This window comes from Mauremys mutica, chromosome 16, assembly GCF_020497125.1.
Source record: "Mauremys mutica isolate MM-2020 ecotype Southern chromosome 16, ASM2049712v1, whole genome shotgun sequence".
In the NCBI taxonomy this organism is placed as follows: Eukaryota; Metazoa; Chordata; order Testudines; family Geoemydidae; genus Mauremys; species Mauremys mutica.
Genome location: NC_059087.1, coordinates 30,551,494 through 30,577,691, shown reverse-complemented (window position 1 = coordinate 30,577,691; position 26,198 = coordinate 30,551,494). Strand labels below are relative to the sequence as shown.

Below are 26,198 nucleotides of genomic sequence, written 5' to 3'. Positions count from 1 at the left end.
ACCTGGCACCCACTGGTACTGGTACACAGCTCGTGGTTCTCTTAAGGGGAAACCCGTGTGAGGGAGGCCAGGCCAGGCCAGGCCAGGAGAGTGGCACACAGGTTTGGGAAGGCAGGGACCATCCCTGCTGCTGCTGCAGAGCACTGCAGCTTTGGAACAGAGCCAGTGATGCGCTGGCATCCTGCCATCGTGTGCTCTCGGCTCACTGGCCCAGCAGTCAACACAGAGTTAATCAGTCCGCAGAGCATGGGCAGATGGGAGCCCGTCAGGAGTGTTCCTAGTCATGTGCACACGCTCCGAGCACACGCACACACGCGCCGAGCACACGCACACACACTGAGAATGTACACAAAGGGTCTCAGACGACTGGACTGCTACACCCATGCATTCGCTGCCTGGCGCGTGCGTGCTGCAAGGACACATGCACAGGCAGGTGTCCCAGACGGGCACACTGGTGGTGGGGAAAGCTCCCTCATCTGGGTCGCTTCAAACTGAGTAGGACAAAGCACTGGAGAACACCCCGGAGGGGTCACACCCGCCCTGCTCTCCCCCGCCCCCCGGAGATGGAATCCACGGGCCCGCGCTTTGCCATCTCTGATTCCTGTCACCAGTTATGTCGGTGTCTGCACCAGAAAGCTGCTTCTGCCAAAGGAAGCGGCCTGCTACTCTGACGTCAGAACTCCAGCTCCACCGGAGGCGCGGGGTGTCTGTGTAGACACTGCCGAACTTCACCCCTTGCTGTCATTCCTGTCAGTTTCATGGCTCCAGAGTGCTCACAGCTGAAGCTGCTGGTAGGCGCTCTGCTGTGAAACAGCTGGCGCTGGGCTCAGCTGTCCTGGAGCCCTCGCTGGTGCTGGCTGTTCCCGGCCCGGGGCGGTGGTATGGAAAGGTTGGAGAATCACTGGGGTAGGGGCTCTGAATCCTCCCCTCTCTCCCTGGGGCATTGCAATACAGTGAGGGGGTCCTGGTCCCCTGCCCCCGCCCCCAGGTGGAGGAGACTCCTAGCCTCTCTGCAAGGCTCCCGCCGAAGCAATCCAGCAGCTTTACTCCACAGGGAGCAGGATCAGCCTTGCTGACATTTTGGCCCAGCCCCAAGAGCCTGAGCACTAATTAATATGATTGAGCACAGGGCTTAATTGAACAAATGTCTGGGAAAGCTCTCATCACCCCCGGGGGCTGGGCTCTTCATTACCAGCGCGCCTGGCCTCACTGACTGGGCTGGGCACCATGCCTGCCTGCTGCTGGCAGTAGCCGGAGGGCACGGCCGGCACAACCCGGCCCCCCGGGGCTCCCCTCCCCCAGGACTCCTGGCCCACAGCCCCAACCTTTGATCCAGGGGAAGGAGCGGGGCGGGGGGAGCAGGTGTCTCGGGGATGTTCGGCCTGAAAAGCAGAACAGAGTGCTGTAGGTGGAAGGAGATCAGTGGGGGGTGGGGATGGGAGGGAGCCTGGCTCCTAGGGCAGAATGGACATGCTCTGGCTGTCGTGTAATGGCTTGGTCCCTTCTCGCCTGCGGGACTCAGTATGCCTCACCCAAGGAGAGAGAGGGAGGCTTATTATCCTCAGTGTGCAATGGGGAAACTGAGGCAGGGGAGGGCATTGGCCCAAGGCTGCCCAGTGAGTCAGCACCAGAGCCAGAAGCAGAGCCCAGGGCTCCCTGGCAGGAGCTGTACACAACAGGTTAGGGGCTCCACCAGCCCCATGCTGAGGGCTCTAGAACAAGGATGCCCCTCGAGCATTCCCTGGGGGGCTGATTGCTTTTCCCTTCGATTCGTCCTGCAGTCTCTCTCTCAGGCCCACTCCCACCAGATCCCTAGCCTCAGGTGCAGGCAAACCCGCCAGCCAGCGCAGCTTCCCCCGAAGCCCCTCCTCACCTGTCTCCATCAGCCAGAGGGGCCTGCCGCTGTTCTCTGCTGGCCTGGGATGCCCAGCGTCCACTGCAGGAGCTGGTGGGACCCCCACTGAGTTCAGGGGGAATCATTTGTATCCTGTGCTATGAGATAGACTCCCCCGCATCCTGAGTCTGCTGCCAGCCTTGATGTAACAAGGGCACCAATGGGGACACAGGATCTGGGTCAGGGATCCTCGTTCCGAGGGTCTGACAGAGCGAGGGGCTCTCTGCTGGTCTGGCTGTGGGTTATGCTCCATTAGCTAATACTCTGAATGCAGGAGTGGTCGCCTTTAGATCCTGGGCTGGATTTCTGCACTCTCTTGGAAGGGATTCTGGCATCACCCCTGGAAAGGTACAATGGTCTGCGGAGCAACATGACTAACTTCACCTCTGCACCCCTCTCCCTCTCCTGGAGCAGTGGTTTCGGAGGGTGTGGCTTAGCCTTCTGGGCACTACCTTCCAACAACTAAATGTGCTTTCTGCTTCACTTCTCTTGTCTCTGCTTCAGGGTTCCCGCCCTCCCGGTTAAGAATCTGAATGGAACCGGACCAGTCCATCCTGCCCTGGCAGGTAAGAGCAGCTGAAATTCCCCCAGCTCTGGGCAGCTGTCCACTCCTGGGTATAACACTGCCCAGTGAGATGGTACTTATTTATCCTGGTGAGTGTGGATGGATGGATGGATGGATGGTTGGGTATGCCGGATGGATGGATGGATGGATGGTTGGTTGGTTGGGTATGCCAGATGGATGGATAGATGGTTGGTTGGGTATGCCGGATGGATGGATGGGTGGTTGGTTGGGTGGGTGGTTGGTTGGGTATGCCAGATGGATGGATAGATGGTTGGTTGGTTGGGTATGCCGGATGGATGGATGGGTGGTTGGTTGGGTGGGTGGTTGGTTGGGTATGCCAAATGGATGGATGGATGGGTGGTTAGTTGGTTATGCTGGATGGATGGGTGGATGGATGGATGGATGGTTGGCTGGTACAACCTACCCATCTCACTTCAAAGCGAAGGGACCATCCCAGCATTTGAGCTCAGTCTGACAGACTGTAGGGGATCCTGTCCCATGCTGTGATTGTTGCCACTCAGTGGGGAGATAATCGCCCAGCCCCCGAAGTGTCTGTGCTTGGCCTTACCATCTCTCTGTGACACAGGTATGACAGGCATTTTGATGTGTGCTGCTGGGCTGCCTGTATGTCTGACGCGGGCCCCGAAGCCCATCCTGCACCCTCCGCCCGTGAGCAAGAGCGACATCAAGCCGGTGCCCGGGATCAATGGCATCTGCAGGAAAACCAAGAAGAAGCACCTCAAAAAGAGTAAGAGCCAGTACCCTCTCTCCAGCCCCCAGAGCCACACGCACTGGCCTCCAGTGCTGGGATCTAGCTGGGAGCACGGCCCTGGGCCTGTAACAAAGCCTGCCTCCTCCTTTCATCACCAGGCTTCAGTAAGTGACATAGAGAGGCCGATGGTCACAGCAAGGCACAGCACAGCCTGGAGTACATCACCCCCCACCCCCGAGCCTCACTCCTGACCCCCAGGCCCCTGCTTCTCTGCCAAACTGCCCAGTGATTTTTCTAATATAGACAAACATCCCCTACATCCTGGCCCAAGACCCTCAAATGCATTTTCATGCCTCAGCCAGATTCAAACTCAGCTCTCCAGAGGTGTTATGCCCATCTACTGAAATCACCCACTCTGGCCCAGGGTGATGCCCAGGCCCCTTCTCCCTGATGCCCCAGAGCCCTGGAATTATTGTGCCATCTGGTACGCTACTCATGGGCCGTTTAACACATACTAGGCGACAGAGGATGTCATACACAGGAAGGGTTTGGTGCGTCCCCAAGTCATCCTCACTGCTAATGTACAGCACAAGGGAGACCCGGCACCCCGAAGGGGGTGCTAATGGGGTTGCTTTTCGGTTATTGTCACCAGCGCTGAATGAGGCAGGGGCTGCAGAAAACGCCTGGCAGTGAGAGTTAAGGAGGGGATCTGCTTAGCTGAGAGGTGACAGTGCGTGAGAGGGAAAAGACCAGCTGCTAAAGGGCTCTTTACACTAGCAGAGAAAGGCGGAACAAGAACCTATGGCTGGAAGTTCAAGCCAAATAAATGCAGCTTAGACACGAGTATTTGACAGTGAGGGTGAGTAACCACTGGAACCAACTGCCAAGGGAAGTGGTGGATCCTCCAGCGTGTGAGCTCTACAGCTCACGACTGGGGGGGGTGCTTTAGCCAATCAAAGGCTAAAGGGCTGAATCCGGGGGAATGGCCTGTGAGCTGCAGGGGGTCAGACGAGATGATCTAATGATCCCGTCTGGTCTTGAGCTCTGTGAACCTAAGACTGTTCTTACCTGCAAGCAGCTGCAATGGGGCCGTGGAATCGGTTCGCCCAGCAGAGCTCAGGACCCCGTGCTAGGTGTGCACGGATATAATGTCCCTGTCCCAAAGAGCTTCCAATCTAAATAGACAAGACAGACAGAGGGGGGCAGGAGGGAAGGATTATTTTAGGGTCCTACCAAATTCACAGTCCATTTTGATCAATTTCACAGCCAGAGGGTTTTTTAATTGGTCAATTTCACATTTTCACATCTGAAATGTCAGTGTTGTACTGTGGCGGTCCTGACCCAAAGGGGGTCCTGTGGAACCACAAAGCTGTTGTGGGGGGTCCCGGGATTGCCACCCTCACTTCTGTGCTGCAGCTGCAGAGCTTCCTGCCGCTGGGGGAGGTACCTGGAGGTACCAGCATGGGCGAGATCAGCTCCACCTGCACGTTCCTGCCCCGGCTGCAGGAAGCTCCATGGCTGCTGAGGCCCAGACTCAGTGCTTCTAGAACTGGTGGAGTTCTAGCCTCCCTAACGTGTGGGCATCAGAAGAGATTTGCAGAGTGCACAAGGGGCCTCCTGCAAGGGCCAGAGAGGAGCAGCGAGCAGTCGAGCCCATTGTTCCCATCGCGTCCCTGAGACACACGGCCTTGGCCGAGCTCCCCATCGTCTCATTGAGAGAACATGCTCCTGCCCAGCGGCTGTTTATAAAGCTTAGGTCATCAATACCATGTGACTGGGTGCCCAGTCACACGCACCAAGTGCCAAATGTGCAGTGTATTGGCAGAGGCGTGCAGGCTGCACTGCCCCCTCCCCACACACAGTCCCAGTCTTGGGGGGCACCGTGACAGGCCAGACCCTCGCCTGTGCCGAGCAAGCTTGGGGTGAGGGGGCTGGGTCCCAAAGGGTCGGCAGTAGTTTGCCCTGGTTTAGCCACTTTGGATGCTGTGTTTGGGAGGGAGCCCCGTGGTTCAGTGGACGTGGTGTGACCCAAACCACGGCAGCCTAGTCCCTGGGGATCCCAGCTCCAAAGAGCCGGAGTGTGGAGCTCTGTGCTAGCCTGGCCGGGGAATTTCATCCTGATTCTGCCTCTGAGCTGGGCCCCTCAGCCCTGAGCTGCAGGGACCCCTGTGCTAGGGGGCAGCAGGATTCCCTCTTCATGCTCACTTGCTCCTGTGGCTTCCAGGAATGGAGCTCCCCAAGCTGATGAAAGGCTCTTTCTGAACTCCCAGGGGTGGGTTTAACCTCCTCCAGCCCTGACCCAGAGATCCCACCCGCTCCAGCCAAGGCAATTTCTGTGTCTGTCCGATCCTGCCCCCACCCGCCCCTCCTTAGCCATGGAGCAAGGGGCTGCGTGGCCCAGCTGAGTGGGTGGCCCTGGGACGCTGTGGGCCATGAGGGCGCAATCTGAGCCTCTGCTTCTCTCCTGGGGCAGGCAAGAACCCCGAGGATGTGGTGCGCCGGTACATCCAGAAGGTGAAGAGCCCGCCGGACGAGGTGAGCACCTGCACACGGTTCTCACCAGTGGCCCTGCCCTGGGGCGGCTGGGATCGGACAGTACCCAGGGCCGGGGCTCTGCATGGATGACTAGGCCGGTCTGAGTGGCAGCCGCGCGGCGGCCTGTGAATACATGGTGAACTCTTGGGGACACAGTGACACACAACACACCTGGTGTAAAACTACAGCAGTGGGGACCCCAGCAGTTCCTCCACCCACAGGCACACACCTCACCTCTGCCACCCCCTTAACTCTGCCCCCCAGGACAGCAGCCTGGCAGCACTCCTTTCCCAAAATACCCCCTGGAGACCCCCCCGACTCCCCCTAGGCCCTCCCTTCTCCACACTCCCCCTGGCCCTGGGGGGGGGGATGGAGGTTGCGGTGGGTGCTCTGAGCTGGCGTGGGAGCCTGAGCTCACTGGGAGCTTTGCTGCGTGTCTCCCTTTGCTAGCCTGGCTCCAGGAGCTTGCTGCAGAGCCCTGGCCCAGTTTCCAGCTCCTTGGGGCCCCAGGTTTCAAGCACTCGCTGCTGCTGCACCAGTTCTGCAGTGGCACCGAAGCGACTGAAAGGGACGGGCCAAAGGGGTTAACTGCCCCATGCATCTAGCCCTGGCCCTGGTGCAGCCAGTGCCTGCTACGCTCAGACAGGCCAGTCTCCGGGCCGGGAGCGGGGTGATCCCAGTGACAGGGAGAGAGGTCAATGGGAGAAGTGAAGGGCAGAGGCTGGGGGTGGAGGGAGAGAGGCCAACAGGGCAGTGGGGGCAGGGTTGTGGCAGAGGGCCCAAGGGGGCAGTGGAGGTAGGGGGTGTGGGCAGAGGGGCCAAGGGGGCAGTGGGGGCAGAGTTGGGGCTGAGGGGGTACTGGGGGCTGGGAGGGCTGGGGCAGGGCCGAAGGGGCAGTGTGGGCAGGGCCGAGGGAATAGTGGGGGCAGGGGGGGCAGGGCAGTGGGGCTGAGGGGGCAGGGGGGTCGGGGCAGTGGAGCTGAGGGGGCGCTGGGGGCAGTGTGGGCGGGGGCAGGGCCGAGGGGGCACTGGGGCCTGGGTGGGCGGGGGCAGAGCTGAGCCGGCTGGCGGAGCGGGGCAGGGGGGCAGAGGAGCGGGGCAGGCCGTGGGGCAGGCAGGCGCCGGGTAGCCGAGCTGGCTGGCGGAGCAGGGCAGGGGGGCAGAGGAGCGGGACAGGCCGTGGGGCAGGCAGGCGTCGGGTAGCCGAGCCGGCTGGCGGAGCGGGGCAGGGGGACAGAGGAGCGGGGCAGGCCGTGGGGCAGGCAGGCGCCGGGTAGCCGAGCCGGCTGGCGGAGCAGGGCAGGGGGGCAGAGGAGCGGGGCAGGCCGTGGGGCAGGCAGGCGTCAGGTAGCCGAGCCGGCTGGCGGAGCGGGGCAGGGGGGCAGAGGAGCGGGGCAGGCCGTGGGGCAGGCAGGCGCCGGGTAGCCGAGCCGGCTGGCGGAGCAGGGCAGGGGGGCAGAGGAGCGGGGCAGGCCGTGGGGCAGGCAGGCGTCAGGTAGCCGAGCCGGCTGGCGGAGCAGGGCAGGGGGGCAGAGGAGCGGGGCAGGCCGTGGGGCAGGCAGGCGCCGGGTAGCCGAGCCGGCTGGCGGAGCAGGGCAGGGGGGCAGAGGAGCGGGGCAGGCCGTGGGGCAGGCAGGCGCCGGGTAGCCGAGCCGGCTGGCGGAGCAGGGCAGGGGGACAGAGGAGCGGGGCAGGCCGTGGGGCAGGCAGGTGCCAGGTAGCCGAGCCGGCTGGCGGAGCAGGGCAGGGGGGCAGAGGAGCGGGGCAGGCCGTGGGGCAGGCAGGCGCCGGGTAGCCGAGCCGGCTGGCGGAGCAGGTGCCATGGGAAGCTGTCCCCCCAAAGGCTGCAATGGCGCCAGAGGCCCGTGGGCAGGAGGGTGATGGGGGAACTGGCTGCTGGGCTCTGGCTGGGGGTGGGCGGGAGCAGCCCGGCTCTGGTAACACCGCGCTCCCCGGCAGGACTGCACCATCTGCATGGAGAGGCTGGTGGCCTCGTCCGGCTACGAGGGCCTGCTCAGCCACCGGGGCGCCAAGCCGGAGCTGGTGGGCAAGCTGGGCAAGTGCGGGCACATGTACCACCTCCTCTGCCTGGTGGCCATGTACAACAACGGCAACAAGGTGAGAGCTGGGCCGGGGGGACCTGCTGGCTCAGCCTGGGGGAGCCCCAGGGCAGTGCTCCCCTCCCCCTCTGATCCCCTGCCCCAGCCCCTGGCCCCACAGGGTCCTCCCAGCCAGCGGAGAGTCGGTCAGGTCCAGCCTTGGTGCCCCTCCAGGGCCTCACCCCAGCCGGCACCATGGGGCCGAACAGCCCTGCAGCAAAGGGAGATTCCCCCAGTAGCCTGTTTGCAGCCTGTGCCCTGGAGCAGGATGCTCTGCCTGGCTGGCTGACCCTCCTCACCCTGTGCCTCTGCCCCCAAGGATGGCAGCCTGCAGTGCCCCACCTGCAAGGCCATCTATGGGGAGAAGACCGGGACCCAGCCCCCAGGGAAGATGGAGTTCCACATCATCCCACACTCGCTGCCCGGCTACACGGAATCCAAAACCATCCGCATCGTCTACGACATCCCCACAGGCATCCAGGTGAGGGACAGAGGAATCTCCGGGGAAAGCCAGAAGAGTTGGCGCATGCTGCCTCCCCCTGGGAATCCCCCCCGTGGCTAAGCACGCCCCATTCTCATACCGCTCCACCTGGCCCCAACGGCAACGGATGGAGAGACTGGGGCCTCCTCTGCTTCCCCCAGCAGCCGGGCAGAGGCAGCCCAGGGTGTGACACCCCAGGGATTTGGTGGTGGGTCGAGGCCAGGCCCCACCGCCTACTCCTAGGTGGTGCAGTCGCTGGCCTCCCCGTAGTTGTGCCACGCCCTGCCAGGCGGGATCTCGCTCAGACCCCTGCTGCCTGCAGGTTGTGCCCCATTGCTGACCATCCAGCCGGTGCCTCCTGAGCAATGCAGCGGGCCTGGGCAGCCGTGCTGCCTTCTGGAGCAGGGGGTGCCGCGTTTCAGGCACAGCTGCTGGCTGTTGGATTTCCCCAGCGTCTGCTTTGTTCCCTGCCAGGGCCCAGAGCACCCGAACCCCGGGAAGAAGTTCACAGCCCGAGGCTTCCCCCGGCACTGCTACCTACCGGACAACGAGAAAGGCAGGAAGGTGAGTGGCCGGCCCCCACCAGCTCGTGGCGCCTGGCTGCCTCCCATAAAGCCGGCTCACTGGGAGGCTGCAGCTTCCCACAAGGAGGTGGCATTGGCGGGGGGAGGCGAGGGGGAGAGACACTCACCCCCTTGTGACAGCTGCTGCAATGCTCCCAGCTCTTCTGCTGCAAACGGGTTTGCTGACTAGCGCATGTCGCTAGCACCAGCCCTGGCACAGGGGCTTGGAGACGTACATCTGAGTTGGCGATTTCAAAGGAGCAGAAGGGAGTTGGGTGCACAAATGCCAGGATGTCCTAACTCCCCTAGGCTCCATTGCTAATCCAGCCTTGCAAACTTCAGACCCTCAAAGCCTTAGTATTTAATCTAAATACCTGTCAGGGGCTGTGCAGGGTGGGGAGAGGAGCCCCCTCCCCGGCCCGGCCCGGCCCGGCCCGGCCGGAGCTGCTGGGGTGAGAGAGGGCTGGGGGGAGTCCTCTCTCCCCACCGCAGCCCTGGGGCAGCTCGACCCCCAAACCGCTCATCCCCAGTCCCACCCCAGAGCCCACACCACTCCCGCACCCCAACCCTCTGATCCCCCGCCCACACTCCGAACCCCTCGGCCCCACCCCCACCACACATCCCCTCCACAGAACAATATTCATTCCGCACGTGGCCACAAGAAATGAGCGGGAACCGTGAGCGTGTGCCCGAGTCAGTGAGCACACAGGCCTGGGCCACCGTTCCCACGCGGCTTGTTGGCTGTGGTAGTCAGACGCCGTCTCTGCCTCCGTCCTGTTGCAGGCGGGTTTGAGCCTATGCTGGGGGAACGACACGCAAGGCTGGGGCGTGTCCAGGCCACAGAGGGTTATTCTGCGGGGGGCTTATATTCCCGTGCTCTGCGGAAAGGAATAGCCTCCTAGGAAGCCCCTGTGTTCTGGAGGGTGGGGCAGACCCCAGATCAGACCAAGCTCCAGTCCCGATCGTTCTCTGGGTTCCTGCACCAGCTCTGCTGTGACCTGGCAGAGCTGCCTGTCCTGCGCTTAGAGAGCTGCCCGGAGGGGGCTGAGCCCCCGATATCAATCAGGGGCAGGCAGCCTCTCCCCTCCCAGGACAAGCTGCAGACTGGGCAGAGGAGCTCAGACCCCACGCAGGGTGCCAGGGTGTGTGACCTCCCTCCGGCCCACAGGTTCTGAAGCTCCTGATTGTGGCATGGGGCCGCCGGCTCATCTTCACCATCGGCACGTCCAGCACGACGGGAGAGTGCGACACGGTGGTGTGGAACGAGATCCACCACAAGACAGAGTTTGGTTCCAACCTCACTGGTCATGGCTACCCCGACCCCAACTACCTGGACAATGTCCTGGCTGAGCTGATGGCCCAGGGGGTCTCGGAAGCCAACCTGAAGGACTGAGGAAGCCCCCGCTCTCTGCTAGCGTGCTGCTTGGCAGCCAAACCCTGCCTGCGTCCGTGCGCTCGTGCGTGTCTCCGTGAGTCTGTCCTCCACCACGCCATGCCCAGGAACCACCCGCCTTCCCAGCTCTCACTCTGCTTCTGCTGCCTTGACCTGCAGTAACCTTCAGACTGCAATGCCGGACCTGGCTGGGTGCCGCGGAAGCGTACGTCCCCCCAGGTGGGTGGCCCCCCCTTTAACCGAGGCCATGTGTGCGCCCCTCGCACACGCCGGCCGACGAGCAGCAGGCCAGCAGGAGCCGCGTGAGTGACCAAGCAACGCAAAGCTGGGCTGATTATTTTTTTATACTCTTGTGACCTGTGATATTTTCCCTGTTCGAGACCCCAGCCCACACCTGACTGTACACACACGCCCCCCGTGTCGCTCTCTGTATGGAAATCTTGTACAGTATCTACTAGAACACACACACATAGCCAAGGGGGCAACTTCTGGCCAGCCACAGCACCACCATCTGTCCTGTCCAGTCTGTGCCAGCATCGTCTGCGTGAGCCACCTCCCCCCACAGCCACGTGGCACATTTGCCATTGCTCCTCACTGCTGCAACTCTGAAAGGGAGGGAGAAGGCCGGGGTGGGGGGGAAGGGAGCAGGACATGCACAAGTGAGAGCTGCTCCCACAGCTGGGCAGGGATGGAAATGAGGTGGCTCTTACTCCGCTGACTTAGGGAGGGGAAGCGCTCAGAGCCAGCCCTACTGAGCTGCCAGGCCTGCATGCACCATCCCTCCCCGCCATAGCGAAGGCTCCAAGACTGGCAGTGGTGCAGCGACCCGCCGGGCACTCTGCACTGCAGACACCAGCTAGCTACGGCCAGAGCCTGACGCAGCCTCGCACAGGTGGTTTATTGTCCCTTAAAGAAGAGAGGTGGAGCAGTCAACACCCAATCGGCAGCAGTCAACAGACCTCTTGCCAGTGAGCCACCGATGCCCTGATTGGTCCCTTCAGGCGGCACCAGCCAGGATTCAAAGGGCCACTCGTGATTTTAAAAGCCACAAGTGCAAACAGTGGACGGCTGGTACCCGGGTGCCAGTGGAGATTGGCACGCCTGCCTACCTGCATGCACGGGCCCTTTGCATGCATGGCTTTAAAAACCTGGGCCTGGTTCTCTCTCGGGGGTTTGTTCCCCATGTATGTAGCACACCCTGAGCTGGAAAATAAACCTGCTCTTCCGGGTGGGGCTCTCCCGCCTGGCAAGTGTCTGCTGTAGCCGGAGAGGTTGTGCAGCAGCAGCCGGCCATGGCCCCGTTCTCTGTGCACTGCATCACGGCCAGTCAGCCGCACAGCGCGCTCCTCCCAGCAGTGACTTGCGGTCGGGTGGGCCTGCACCGAGGGCAATGGCCACTTGCTGGCGGGAGGTGCTTTGGGGCGTATGGACACACGAGCGGCTGTTCAGGAGCTGGGGCGTCTCTTCCTATCTCAGCCAGCCCTGTGGGGCCACCTTGGCTGGGGCGCGCCAGCTGCCTGGCGGGGCTAGTGCTGCGGCCCCGCTTTGCTCCGGGCCGGTTGAGCTCTGGGTAAGATGATACTTAGCAGCAGCAGCAGCTCACACCTTGCTGGGCTGCGCCCCTCTGGACTGGGCATGTGACAGGCCCCTTCACCTCCCTGTTCCCTGCACAGTGGCAAACGGATGCGGGTGGAAGAGGCTGGGGTCCCCCCTGCTCCCCACACGGGCCATGGAAGCTGCATGGTGCACACAGCGAGGCTGCCCAAGGGGCTGGAATGCCCCCCACTCCCTTCCACCCCACAGCACCCAAGGCAGCCCAAGGAGCTCAGCCCTGGCTGGAGGCGTGTAGCTGCGGCAGCCAGGGAAAGGGGTGACGGCATTGCAGTGGGGGGCTGGGGGAGTGTCCCATTCCTTCGGCGGGTGGGGACTGCCTGGCTGGGTGGGAGAGGTGGGAGAGAGGAGGCAGAAACCTGGGGAGGAGGAAGAAGGCTGGGGGAGGGGAGGGCGGCTGGGGGTGTAAGGGAGAGGCGAGGAGAAGGAGAAGGTGGTGAGTCCATGGCCAAGGACTGGGTGCAGGCAGAGCCCCTGTGCTTCCTTGCTGTCGAGGAGCCGTGGGCCAGTGTGGCTGTCTGTCCTCCCGCTGCCAGGCCCAGGGTCTGCAGAGGAGAGGGGCTCAGACACCAGTATCTTGACAGGGCCCAGAGGGCTGGCGCCCCCCCAGGCAGGGGACAACGTACCAGCCTCTCCCGCGGGCCCAGCTCGGCACACCGGGGTGAGCAGCTAGGGTACCTAAGGCCATGCAGACCCCCCCCCCGTGCCCACACATGGGCAGGAACCCCAACCCCCCCCAACCCCCTCCTCTCCCCCAGACCCACATGACTTGGGCTCCTGTACAAATAACTAACAGCTGTGGGCCATGCCCAGCTCCCGTCTCTCGGCCCCCAGCCTCCCCATCGGTGGGGCTCATGCAGCAGGAGTCCCTGCTCTCAGTGGCCGTTGTGCCAGTCCCCCTGGGGTACGACACCCAGCTCGGCCATCCCCTGCCACAGCCACAGGCCGCCCTGGTGCTGCTTGTCAGCCCCGTATGGTACGAACTGGCTTGTCCTGCCCCCTCAGCCGACAGCCTGAGGCAGCCAGCGGGCACCTGGCAGCGCCGGCTGCAGGGATGGGCCCCGCCGGCCCCTGCAGCAATCAGCTCAGGCCCTCTGCTTACCTGTGCCTGGCAGTGGCATGTTCACCTTTCACGTACCCAGGGCTCAACTGTGAAGCATCGGTCGCAGCCAGCGGGACATTGGTGGGGTGTTTGAGCCAGCGCCCTTCTCTGCTCCGGCAGGGCCCCAGGGGCACTGGATAGCTCCTGCCCCATAGTGTCCCCTTTCCCCAGAGCCCCTGACGTGCCTGCAGCACTAAATCCCACAGCCAGCCCCCACCCAGGACTCAGCCAGGCCAGAGAGCAGCTCTCACCCCACTATGAGAATCTCAGGCAGAGAGCAGGACCTGAGAGCAGCCAAACAGGCACATGCTGCATGCACACCCCCAGCCTGCCACTCGCACACCCCCGGCACACGGCCTGCTCCTCCACCCCAGGCACAAACTGTACATCGGGCACTCACTGTAGCCACATGCACACCCGCTCCCTCACACACACATGCAAACATCTCTGACACCCACACACGCTCAGTGCACACACCTTGCACACACACATGTGCATGCACACATACACCTAATGCCCAGGCCATTAGGAAATTCCCTGCCCGCCCCACAGAGCCTGCCCCATTGTCAGGCCTGGTGTCTGGGACATGGCCAACCTGTAACGGCCTCAGCCCTGCCGCAGCTGCAGCTCCTCTGAAGCGGGGGTGGTTCATGGGACACTTCTCTGGCGCCCACAGGCCTCTCACCAGCCCTGGCGTAAGGCGAGGACTGGGTCACTCGGAGCAGGCCAGCAGCTGGGGCGGGGCCGAGGGGGCCAGGGGGTGAGTCCCCTTCCTGTGATTAAGCTGAGGGGGAGAGGGTGTAACAGGTTAGACTCACACACACACACACGGTGTAACCGGTTAGACACACACACACACACACACATGGTGTAACAGGTCACACACACGCACACAATACTGGGGTTTCACTGAGCCCCTTCTGTTCCACCAGCCTGGATTCCCTCTCCAGGTTTTGCTGAATTCGTCTCTCCACCTCTTGCAGCGCACGGGTAGGGCCCGACCCAGCTGCAGCCACAGCCTGAAGTCAGCGCTGTGCGAGGCCTCCCCCAGCACTCACGTGCACGGCTCCTTTGGGGAGACAAACCCAGATAACACTGTCTTGCGCTGTACAGAAAGAGCTGCACAGCGCAAGCTCATAAAAATCCATCTCTTCCTCAACATGAAGAGAGATGGGCACGACTCCTCCCCCCCCCCGTTAGAAATTGCACAAACTGGGTTTAATAATAAACAAATGTATTGATTATCAATGGCAGATTTTAAGTGGTTAAAGGGGGAGCAAACAGAACAAAGCAAATAAAACAAAACACTCAACCTAAGCTTGATTTACTAAAGAAATTGGCTACAAATAATCATTTCTCACCCGAACTATGGTCACAGACAGATTACAGGGATTTTTGCAAGCCGGCTGCAGTGGCCGGCTGCTTGAAACCTCAGGTGTTATTACTCACAGGCTAGACAACCTTCCAGCCTGGGCTCAGTTTTTCTCCCCTCTGTTCAGTTTTTCTTTTCAGGTGTTTCCCGGCGTCTCTTTGCGGAGGGAGGCAGAGGAGAACCTCGATGATGTCACTCCCCTGCCTTCTACAGCTCTTGTGTCTGGGGGGAGAACACTGGCATTCCACGGGGGGCACCTCAACCCCCTACCCCAGCCCAGTGAAAATGAGCGAGTGAGCGACGATGGGGGGGACAAACAACGGGGGGGAGGATGGAATGAGTGGGGGCGTGGCCTCAGGGAAGGGGGGGGGCCTCAGGGAAGGAGCAGGACAGGCACGGGGTTAAGGGTGTTCAGTTATCTGCAAAGTTGGCAACCCTACCTGTGCCCTGGGCTGTGGTGCCCCTTGGCTGTTACCCCTCCGGCAGTGCTAAGAAGTCCCTTGTCCTGTGCGGTTGAGCAGACTGACATGGGGGCTGTCAGACCCCCCCCCACCCAACACGTACAGCCAGCCCAGGCGTCACGAACACGCTGTTCCACTGCATTGCCCCAGGCCCATGAATGACCCATTTATGAATGGGGCTGGCGTGCCTGGGTGGGGTGGGAGTGGGAGGAGAGGGAGCTGGCCCAGAGCTCAGCTCTAGCATCCTCCTGTGTTGCTGCCCCTCAGCTGTGCAATACGGATTCTCTCCCCCCTCAGGGCAGCGTCCCGGTCTCCGCAGGCCATCGGGATCCCCTACCCTCCAGCCACGATCCCAGACTGTCTCTCCTGTCCCCTAGGACTGGTGATGCTTTCCCCAGCTCTCCAGCAAGAGCAGGCCGCCCGCTTTAGTGAAGGCCTCGCTCAATGCATCTGCTTTGCCATGGGGCGATAGCAGCACCCCTGAGATGTGGCCAGACTGGGCGGCTGTGCCTCTGAAGCCAGGGGAGCCCAAATCCTACCAGCTGCAGGAACCTGCTGAGAGGTCAGGGCTGTAGCTGGTTTGCTTAAAATAGAGCCCATTTTAGCTGGCTGCCTTGAATACAGAGACATGGCCGGCAGAGACTACAACGCCCAGCATGCCTTGCTCCCCCTTGAGCCGAGCTGCTTAAAGCCCCCAGGTGCTCAAGGTGGAGCATACTAGGCATAGTGGCCTCTGGAGGCTTTGGGCTCCATGGCCTGGCTCTCTGTATGGGCCTCGCTGGGAATCTTTAAGGGCTTTTGTAATTTCCTTTGTCTGAATCGCCTCTGTCATGCTCAGCATGTGTTGATGTCTTTACAACTTATTAAATAAATGTGGAATCCAGCCGCGGCCGCGTGCAGCCTCCTCATTGCTGCCAGCGCTGGCGTGTGTGGGCGGGAGGGGGGCCGAGAGGAGTGCGTCACTCCCTAGTCTGGGTCACATTCGTCTCTGATTTACACCAGTGTAAATCGGAATGACGCCATTAGAGCCAAGGGGCTCAAGCGGATGTCAGTGAGCGGCAAATGCAGGTCTAGTGGCTAGAGCTGGCCTGAAAATATACATGCTAAGCCCAGCTCTACAGGTAACCTGCTTGAAGACTGTGGGCATATCACTGCCTGGCTCTGTGCCTCAGTTTCCCCTCTCCCCCTTAGAGTAGGGACAAGCACTTAGGCCTGGGGTACACACAGCTTTCTGACCAGTATAGCCTCGTTAGGGCATAGGTGTGATTTTTAGACCAAACTGGCTGCAGGTGGATGCTGTTATTTTAGGCGAAATGAGCAGCTTGCCAGCAGACAGGCCTTTAAGCAAGGGGCGAAGTGTGAGCTCCTTCGTGTCAGGATCACAGTGCCCCCACCGCGGGTGAAACCAGTTTCGCTGAAGCAGTGGGCGGGCGGCCCCGAGCACGGGCCCTGCAATAGGAGGTGTGAGGTCTCCCGGTCAGTTACAGGCTCCTGGAGGGACCCCCCGGATCACGCAGCACGAGGCGTCGCACCCGCGCACTGCAGCACCGCTGCTACTCAGCGCTCGCCCTGCCCACCATTGGGGCTTGCACTGGGGCATCGCGCCCGCCGGCTGCCCAGCCGGCTTGTGTGTTAAAGCCCCTGGGCAGAGATTTCTGGCTTAGCCCCGACTAACAGGAAAGGGGTTGGTGCAGTCGGCTGTCTCCAGGCAGCCCTGAGCACTGGCTCTGGCCCGCACTAAGCCAGCTGGTGGTCATTAAAGCTGTAATTAGCATCTGAGCTGCAGCTCCCAGGGAAGCAGGGTACCCGCAGCTGGAACAGGTGTTGCCAGGGCCTGGCGCAATGTTCCCAGCATGAACAGTAAGACTTCCAGGGCAGCCCAGAGGAGAGCCCAGGCTGACGCCATCCCCCGCAGCTCACCCTGCAGCTGGGCTGAGAGCGCTGGGGCTTTCCCTACAGCCAGGGATTTCACACCTTTCCCCGCAGGCTTCCTGCTAGCAGAGCCTGGGCCTGCAGCAGCTGGGAGCGCCGCACATGCAAACCATGCTGCAGGCACCATTGCTAGCGGGGCCAGAAAACCGGTGTTGCGTGGTCAGTAGTTTCTGGATGCCAGCCCCTCTGGCGGCCAGACACCCCTGCTCTAGTGCTGCGCTGTGCACTGCAGGGTGACGCGCCAAGGAATCAATCTTTCATGCTTTGCTTTGCACAGGCCTAGAGTGGGGCTGCAGCAAAGGCCTAATCACCCAGCAAGGTTGGGCAGGCTCACAACCCCTGCAGGCCGAGGAGCTGGGGCTTCCCAGGGCTGCAGAGAGTCTCCGAGGGACAGCTGACCTGGATTGGTTTCCCAGACTCAAACCACACACTCTGCTACTGGGAACATGCATGCAGCACTGTGCCCCAGGGTGCCCACTGAGGGATATGCACATGCACGTGCACACAGGGAATTGTACACTCACCACCAGGAACACCTCACCCTCCCAACACACACAGAGCAACCCCTGGCCCGCGTGGCCATGCGCACAGAGTCCCCTGCAGGGGTGTTGCATGTAGGAGCCAGGCTGTGCCGATGGCCTTCCCCTGGTTGCCCTGGCAATGCCCCCCCTGTGCGGCAGCACAGTGAACACCTGCCTGCAGGCATGGCAGGCTGTCTCCCATCCGTGCTGTGCTGCTCGGGCTCTGCGGTACAGCGAGGGGTCTCTGGCAGCACACGCAGGCAGGTGCTGGCTGCTTGGTCAGGAACCCCTGCTAGGATTGGCTGCAGCAAGTGTGAGGTTTGGGGCCAGAAAAGGGGCGCCCGCGCATGCACACACACACACTCTCTCTCTCTAATGTGCCTTGTCCCCAGGCATTTCCCCTGTGCTCCCGGCTAGAGGCTGCGAGCTCTGTGGGATACAGACAAGGCCAGGCTGGGGACAGGAACACGCGCCCCAGGGCGAGCGGCCCCGTTTGTGATGGGGAGCGGAAGGCAGAGGGCACACCCAGCAGTGCACATCCAAGAGGCCACACAGGGAACCCAGCTGATTTATGAGCTATTTACTGCTGGTGCATCCCAGGGCTCGGCACCTCCCCTGGGAGCAGAGACTTGCAGCTGGTGAGGGGAATGTGCTAAACACAGCGAACACGCCATCTTGTCTGCACAGCCAGGGCTGCCGTGGGCTCTGGGCTCGCTCGAACCTCAGGGGAAGATTGCCCAGCCCCAGGACAGACGTGGCTCACTAGCCCAGGCCTCATTTAGTGCCGTGTGGTGAGCCCCTGGTCGCAGACAGAGGTGTGGGGTTCCTCATGGGCTTTCCCCCGCGAGCAGCATTAGTGCGACAGTTTCCCGGTAGCAGTGCCTGTATTGTCACGTCCCCCAGCAGCTGAGGGCTGCCATTAGCCCCATTTTACAGCTGGGCAAACCGAGCGATTCCAGTCAAATGTAGCCACTACTTTTGGATGCCCACTGGCAACACTGAGGCCCTGACTGTTCGGCGTTCGTAGCATTCCAGGCTCTGGGGGCAAAGCCCAGCGCCCATTGCCTGCAGCTGTGTGTGCTGAGCACGTCTGCGAAGCAGAGCACGGGAGCCACGTCAGACATCCAAACAGATGAGAAGCCACACGTAGTGCTCACGTGGGACGTCCGGGCTGTGACTGGCCCAGAGTCACACAGGCACGCACGCCGTGGCAGGGACAGGACTGGAGTCCAGCTCTGCAGGGCAGCAGTCACTGGCCTTAGCCAGGAACCCAGCTTTCCTTGTCCTGCAAGCCCCTGCCTCCCTCACTGCACACCAGTGCGGCAGGGGCCCTACAGACACCACTCGCCTTCCCTAGCAACTGTGATTCCTCCCCGTGCAGGGCCACCCTGGGCACTCAGGCGGGCAGGGGCCTATGGGCAAAACTAGTATGTGCTCATGTCATTCACGACTGTATCGCAAGGCCCAGGCATAAGGGGGTTTAATACTGGTATTTCCTAGTGTTTGTGTGTCAGGGCCTGGCTGTGGGTGTCACGGCACTCTCTCTCACACACACTCGCTGGAAACAAACAGTAAATGTTTGCTTTCTCTTGGAGCTGATAAGCAGCTGGCTTCTCCGAAAAGGAGCTTTGAAAGGGCATTTCCGCATTCCTGCAGCTGTTTGCACAACGACGAGTGGCCACTTGACTTACGGGGATTATGGAACATTTCCGGAGGCTGAGCACAGCGCAGTAACGCAACACCTCGTTCACACTGGTGCTGCGGCGTTCCAGCGGGGACGCAGCAAACGTTATTCCACTTGCTGAGGTGGAGAACCAGCAGTGCTGTAGCTGCAGAGTCAGAGCGCTCTATGTGCCTTGCCAGTGTGGCCGGGGGTGAGCTAGGGCATCTGGGGCTGCTTTAATGGGCTCTAACTCGCACGTGTAGCCAAGGCCTTAGACTTTGCAACTTTCATTACCCTCTTTGAACAGATTTTTGTGTGTGATTTCCTAGGTTTTAAACAAATGCAAACTAAAAACCAAAATTCCATCATATTGCCACCCAGATGGGTCATCAGCAGGGTTGGAACCTTTAGATCCACCACACAGATCTCTGCACTTGAGCTAAAGGGGTAATTGACAGCAGTAGAAGGTTGTTAGCCTCTAGGTGGCCCAGCACACGATGGGGATGAGACACTTTTCCAGTGGCTTTCACAGATATCTGCAGACCACAGAGGACTGGTGAGACTCTTGGTTCCAGGCTCCAGTGGGCACAGACTCTTCTGCCCAGTTCTCTCCAACCTGTCCCTGTCCTAGTTCGGGCTACTTGCCATCCTCCCCCACCCTCCCCAAATTAAAAAAAACCACCCTGTCACACACACCCAGCAGCCAAGACCCCAGGCGTGCACGGCGGCAGCCAGAGCCCCTTGGTGCACGGGGCGGCAGCCAGGCTCCCGGGCACTGGACTGGCAACCGAGACCCCGGGCACGAGACTGGAAGCCCAGATTGCTGCAGCATCGCCCACATCCTTAAATCCTGGGCCTATGAATAAGGCCGCCACATCTATACTTTGGCAGTCGTGCATCAAACCGTATTCCCACCTGCTGCTGAGAATGTCCCACAGGTCCCTTGCCTGGACCATCTCACCAAGCCCCTCTCACGTCATTAGTCCAGATGCCTCGCTGTAGGGCTGGCTCTGGTCCCATAGCAGCTGCTTTCCTGGAGGTGCCACCAACCACCCAACGTGGTTAGTGAGTCAGGCCTATAGAGGTCCTACAGAGACCAGAGCCTACCCTGCTCCACTGCTGTTTTCTGGACTCTGCCCCAAACAAAATCCTCATTGCATCAACATGGCGTCCCCTGCAGAGACACTGCCACAAAAGGGAGACAAATGCACTTACCCCCTTGCACACAGCCCTATCTAACCAGCTTTTTCCTTTCCCAAGCCTCTCTGGGAGCCCACTCCCCCCTCAATTCCAGTTATTGTGTAGTTATGGTGACGTCCCACATGTCACTAGAGGAATTGTGGGGAGGCAGCCCATGCAAATGAAGCTCCCTTTGCACCAGCTGGGGGTAGCGCATGCCCTCCCTCTGGCCATAGCTCACACTGACAGCAGCCAAGGAGAATGCGGCTCAGCACCAAGCGTGGTGACCCTGGCCAAAACGTGCTCAAACCCCACCAGGCAAAAACCTGGGTGTCTCCATCCCCCGGCTAGCCTAGCCCACACCCAATACGCCAGTCTTGGCGGTGCTGGCTAGGCCCAAGGCTGCCCCACACAAGCCCCAGTCTTCGGTTACTTACAGCTTTGCCAGCTGTTCCCTGTGTGGGCTAACATTGGCCATAGTGGCTCAGGCTGACTGTTTCTGGGAACGCTCAGCCAAACCAGCTGCGCCATGCTGAGAAGCAAGTGAGGGACGAATCCATTGTTCTGCCTTTGTTAAAAAATCCTGTCAGCCGCTTCTTTGGGAAGCCCTCGCACCCTGTGCTTTGGGGCAGAGACTAGGCGTTTGGCAGGGAGCTGCCCTGGCTGTCAGGGATGTGCAGGGCCAGGGTGCAAGGATGCTTCGCGCCCTAGGGGAAACTTCCACCTTGCGCCCTCTCCCATCCCTGAGCCCCCGCCCTGAGGTGCCCCTCCTGCAGCAGCTCCCCCCCTCCGCCCTGAGGCGCCCCCCATGTGGCAGCTCCCCACCCCCCACCCTCCGCCCTGAGGCACGCCCCCGCCCCAGCTCACCCCTGCCCCGCCTCCTCCCCGAGCACGCTGTGGATGCTTCACTTCTCCCGCCTCCCAGGTTTGCGGCGCCAATCAGCTTAGGCTTGGGGAGGAGGCGGGGCAGGGGCGAGCTGGGGCGGGGAGTTCCCCTGCATGCCGCCCTCCCCCCCTTACTTGCTGCAGGCGGCCCTCCCCGCGCTCCCCTGCCCCAGCTCCCTCCGCCTAAATGCCGGCGGTGACTGGGGTGGCCGAAGATCCGGCTGCCACGGTCGCCGCTGCAGAAAATGCCGCTCCCCAAATCCTAGTGCCCTAGGTGACCGCCTAGGCCGCCTAAATGGTTGCACCGGCCCTGGGGATGTGCCTTTCGCCAGCCCCAGGAATACCCACCCCAAATAGGCCAATTTATGAGCCTTCGAGAAACTGCACTTTGCACCTGTTCAGTAGAGGATTCTTAGCAGCTAAATGCCCACAAGGCTCCATGGTTACCGGGCACAGTGCAGCCAGGCTGAGCAGGACTTTCCTGGCAATTGCAGCTCAGCTGCTGGAGGCCGTGCCAGGTCCAGCGCTCAGCATCTGAACTGGGAGTCGGGAGCCCCTCTGTTCTGGGCTCTCAGTGCCCAGGCAACACGGAGGAGGAAGGGGACAAGGGCCGGACCGGGGAGCGGGTAGCAGGGAGTAGATTTGGGACAGGAGCTTGGGGGATGGGGCAAAACCTGGGCCTGGAGGCTGGCAGAGAGGGAGAGCTGGGGCCGGGGGAAGACTGGGACTGCCTGGGGAAGGAGACTGGGACTGGGAGGCAGTAGATGGAGACTGCGATTGGATGAGGAGCCAGGGGCGGGAGACTGGGAGTGGCTGGGCAGGGACAAGGGGACTCTGAGGACACACAAGTATCCCAGGGAGGGAGATTGGGACTGACAGCGGCGATGGGAAATGTGGGCGGGGGGGGGGGGCACAGATTGGACGAGAAGCTGGGATGTGGGGAACTGGGACTGGCTGGACATGGAGCCTGGAAATGGGAGTGGGAGGTGACTGGGCCAGCGAGTCCAGAGGGGTGAGACTGGTACTTGCTGGGCAAGGAAACTGGACTGGTACGAGAAGCCCGAGGAATGGAGGCTAGGACGGGCTAGGCATGGCGAATGGGACAAGAAGTCAGGGGTAGAGAAGAGACAGGCCAAGACAGGGACAGGTTGGAGGGGACAGGACAGAAATGGTCACACTTGGGAAAAGGGGGCAGAAAAGTCTGTGCCCACCACAGCACCCTGCTCAGTGCCTGGAATGGGACCTCGTTCCTGCATCGCATCCTTCCTCTCTCAGCAAATAGCTGTGAAAGCCACTAGCACAGTATCCCACCCCCCTGTAGTGCTGGTCTACAGAGGCTAACAACCTACTACTGCTAACACTCCAGTGGCAGAGGCGTCTGGGTTGGATCTAAAGGCTCCAACCTTGCGGGGCCATGGGGATGTCAGTGTGATGGCACATGATGGAATGTCTGGTTTTGAAGTTTGCTTTATTAAAAAGTTAGGAAATTACACACAAAAAACTACGTTACAACATTAAGGTTCCAACGTTGAGTGCTCAAAAGTTAGGAAATGCCAGAATTAAGGATGCCTGTGGCCCCGTGTGTAGGCATCAGGTACAGTCTTTACCATGATCACATACTATTCTTCCCACAGGCCGCCTGCCTTATTCAGAGCATAGGCTGGCCCCTGGGTTGGAGCTGCAGCAGTACTGAGCACTCACAGCTGCAACTGCAGTCAGTGGGCGCTGGGCTTTGGACATATCGGGTGTGCTAGTAGCGAGTGCTCTGAAAAATGAGGTCCTAGGCCTCGCATATTGGGCACCATAGGCGCCGACTCCGGGGGTGCTCCAGGGCTGCAGCACCCACAGGGAAAGATTAGTGGGTGCTGCACACCCACCGGCAGCAAAGCTCTCCCCTCTTCACCTCCTTTCCCCCCGAGCGCACCGCAGCCCCTCTCCTCCCAGCGCTTCCCACCCCGCTGCCTAGCAGCTGTCTGGCGGCGCGTAGGACTTTCTGGGAGGAAGGGAAGGAGCAGGGAGGCGGCGCACTCAGGGGAGGAGGTGGAGACGAGGCAGGGCAGGGGCAGGGACTTGGGGGAAGGGGGTGGAATGGGGGCGGGAAGAGGTGCGCCAGGGGGTCCAGCACCCACCAGGCAGAGGGGAGGTTGGCACCTATATTGGGCACCTAAAATTAGTGGACACCTTTGACTTTAGCCTTTGGGCGTGAGTTTGCCTTCTGTAAAGCAGGGAGCACAGGACCCACTGAGCTGAAGAGAAATGACTGAAAGCTTGTGAAGCCCTGATTCTACAGCCATGAGTGCCGGGAAAACGCCCAGGACGGAACTATTCCGGCTCCAGAGAGGGGCTGAATGGAGAGCAGGAACTAACGGCTGGGACCACACACAGCGCTGAGGCGCACACACCAGACTGGCCAGCTGCTGCTTCAGTGCGCATGGCCCCTCCTCTGCACAGGGCCCTGGGGAAAACAGCCGTATGTGCGCCTGGAACGGACGACTGGCCCAGGGGGCTGAATTCAGGGTGCCTGGGCCTCCCTACGGCCGGCGCTTCTTAATGTTTGAGGGCTTCACTTGGCAGCTTTATTACAGGTCTTTTAACACAGTTTGTGTGTGTGACATACAGAGAGATGCACAAGAGACAGAGCGGAGTGTGCAAATATATCCAGGGCCGTGGGCCGTGGACCCTGGGCGTCCGTGGGCGATGGCAAAGGGGCCGCGACAGACTGTGACTGAAAGCTGACTGAACGCATTCAGCTCTAAACAGACAACTGCTTTCCAAAGGGGTCCGCAAAGGAGAACCACTGGCCTAGGTTAACTCCAAAGCCGCCCTGCCCAGGGATAGTCAGTGAGCCAGTCTGCAAGATGTCTGCCTCCGGCCTTGACAACCACGGCCTGGCCATTTGGCACCAGCCGGGGCCCCCTGGCTCTGTTCCCAATGGCACATGCAGGCGGGGGTGCACGCAGCCACAGGGGTGCAGCGAGCTGAGCGGACCACTGCCCCCTTGGTCAGAGCTTTGCCCTGGAGAAGGGAGGGGGGGCTCTCTGCTGGCACACTGCCAGTCTCACATTCATCGGGGCTTGGGGCTGGTTCGGGAGCTCACATTTCAGCCGCACTCGCCCCCCTCTGGCCCCATCACACCTCACCTTGCTCCAGGATCTGTCCGTTTATCCAGCCTACTTCAACTTGGTTTCTTTGCCCTGTTCTGGCCTCTTACCAGAGTTACTCCGAGTGATGTAGGCTTCTCCACCGTGCGCAGGTGATCCGGGCGAGACGCCCCTGGCGTAGCCCCCTTCGCTTCCTGAGCAGGACTTTGGCACAAGCAAAGAGGCGCCCAGCTGGGTTTTACGCTCAGCCCTGTGCACGCAGGGCAGGCCGTGGGGTGCCCAGTGGGGCGGTGCGGAGAGCCACGCAGTGCACACATGGATGGAGTGATTTAAAGGAGCACCCAGTAGATGCAGGGCCCTGGGTTCCTCCTCCGAGCACAGCACAGGTGGGCTCCCCACCCACTGCGCTCTAGGCACAAGCCATCGTCCCCTGGGGAGCTGGAGGAGTTTAACCCTCCAGTGGCAGAGCTTAGATTTGCCACCACCAGGAGGTGCTGGGGAGAGCCGAGTTCACGGTGGCTGGCCCATGGGCCAGCGCAGGTGGAACTGGGGGAGAGAGACGGGCTGGCGGAGGTTGGCATGCAGGCCGGACAGCTTTCTGCAGCACAGCCAGGAGTGCTGCAGGGCCGCGGGCCGGCCCACGCGCGATTCCACCCAAGAGCCCGGCTCTTGTTCAAAGGATCATGGCTAGGGGCTCACTTGAGTCCTTCATCAGTTACAGACACAGACGCGCCTCCCCTTGCCCAGTGGCCACGAAGGCTGGAATGTGCGGTGGGAAAGGCACAGACGGGGGGCGGGGTGAGCTGTCTGTGGGAGCCAGGGGCAGGCTGTTTGCCACCCCGCCCGCGCCTCTGGGACACCGGGACAGCAGGCCCGGGCTGGCGGCGCACAGGGACTGAGGTTCAGCGGGAAGGCCCTGCGTGGCAAGGACAGGTACAGCCTGCAGGAGCATGGCACTGGGGCACGGGCATCGCTAACCTGCCCAGGCTGCGGATCCCGGCTCTGTCCCACAGGGAAAAGGACAGCAAGGAGGTTGGCTGGTGCTGGTCACGGTGTGGTTCATGGAGGGTTTCAAGCGCCATCTGATGGTTGATTTGGGCGCTACAGCAGGCCGCCGGGAGGCAGGAGAGCAGGACGTGCTAGGCCACCTCTGGCCTGAGCTGTGGGGTGGCCACGTGGCCACTGCCATCGCCACTCCCAGCCCAGAGCCGGTGTCTCCCAGCACCAGGGCCCACTCCCGCGCACCATCGTCGGGCGGGCACGGTCCAACCGAGGCGCCAGGGAGGGATGGGGTGGGGAAGGGGGAGGAGGCTTCTCAGGGGTGGTGAGAGTCATTGTCTGCCTCCTCCTTCTCCCGGCGCTCGAAGGCGCTGTGGGCACGCTCCAGGTCTTCTATGACGTTCAGCAGGCGGGCAGCAGCGGCCATCTGGCGGGCCTGGCAGGAACAGCCTTGCTCTGCAGGACAGAGGGAGAGGAGTGTCGTGAAGGAGAGGGGCAGGCAGCCCGCAGTGCCCTCGGCAGGCACAGGCCTGGGAGCGGGCCCTACAGAGCAGGGCTGGCCGGGCTCAGCTCAGCCCCACATGCTCACTCCCATGCCCAGCTCCCCGCTAGGCTCACTTCCACCAGGCCAGGCTGGGCCAGCTAGCGCAGCCGGCTCCCTGCCCTGCCCGTGGGCCCTCACCTGGCCCCATGCCAGCCGAGGCTGGGCTGGAAGCCAGCAGGCGGATGGTGGCAGGGTTGGAGGGGCTCACAAGGCAATGCTCAGCCACTCTCCATATGGGGCAGGGGCGGCTTTGCACGGAGCCCCTGCCCAGTGCTCTTGGCCTGCGACATGGTCACTGGGTGGGCTGGGAAACAGTGTGTGTGGCGGGGGGGCAAATGGGGCGGGGGGCAAATGGGGCAATTTGCCCCAGGCCCTGGGCCCCACAAGGGCCCCACGAGCCCTGGCTGAGAATCTCTTCCCTGGCTAGAGCTGCCTTTTTAATTTTTATTCACCTGGCGGCGCTCCGGGTCTTCGGTGGCACTTTGGCGGCGGGTCCTTCAGTGCTGCCGCAGACTCGGAGCGAGTGAAGGCCCCGGCGCTGCTCAGGGCCGCCCAGAGGATTCCGGGGGCCCGGGGTCTTCGGCGG

General features: G+C 61.5%; 2 protein-coding genes across 3 annotated transcripts in view; one reads left to right on the top strand and one right to left on the bottom strand.

Annotated features, from left to right (window-relative positions):
* Nucleotides 1–12,161, top strand: part of DTX1 (deltex E3 ubiquitin ligase 1) — a 100,473-nt gene extending 88,312 nt beyond the window's left edge. The window contains exons 4-10 of the mRNA XM_044990106.1: nucleotides 2,399–2,460; nucleotides 3,046–3,207; nucleotides 5,645–5,706; nucleotides 7,666–7,824; nucleotides 8,125–8,286; nucleotides 8,761–8,850; nucleotides 10,018–12,161. Coding sequence (XP_044846041.1) covers nucleotides 2,399–2,460; nucleotides 3,046–3,207; nucleotides 5,645–5,706; nucleotides 7,666–7,824; nucleotides 8,125–8,286; nucleotides 8,761–8,850; nucleotides 10,018–10,242 — 922 coding nt within the window. The 3' untranslated portion in view covers nucleotides 10,243–12,161. The remainder of the gene's footprint in view (nucleotides 1–2,398; nucleotides 2,461–3,045; nucleotides 3,208–5,644; nucleotides 5,707–7,665; nucleotides 7,825–8,124; nucleotides 8,287–8,760; nucleotides 8,851–10,017) is intronic.
* Nucleotides 12,162–22,454: 10,293 nt separating this feature from the next.
* RASAL1 (RAS protein activator like 1) overlaps nucleotides 22,455–26,198 on the bottom strand; it is a 115,574-nt gene continuing 111,830 nt past the window's right edge. For both annotated transcript variants that reach the window (XM_044990534.1, XM_044990536.1), the window contains exon 21: nucleotides 22,455–25,524. In XM_044990534.1, coding sequence (XP_044846469.1) covers nucleotides 25,385–25,524 — 140 coding nt within the window. In that variant the 3' untranslated portion in view covers nucleotides 22,455–25,384. The remainder of the gene's footprint in view (nucleotides 25,525–26,198) is intronic.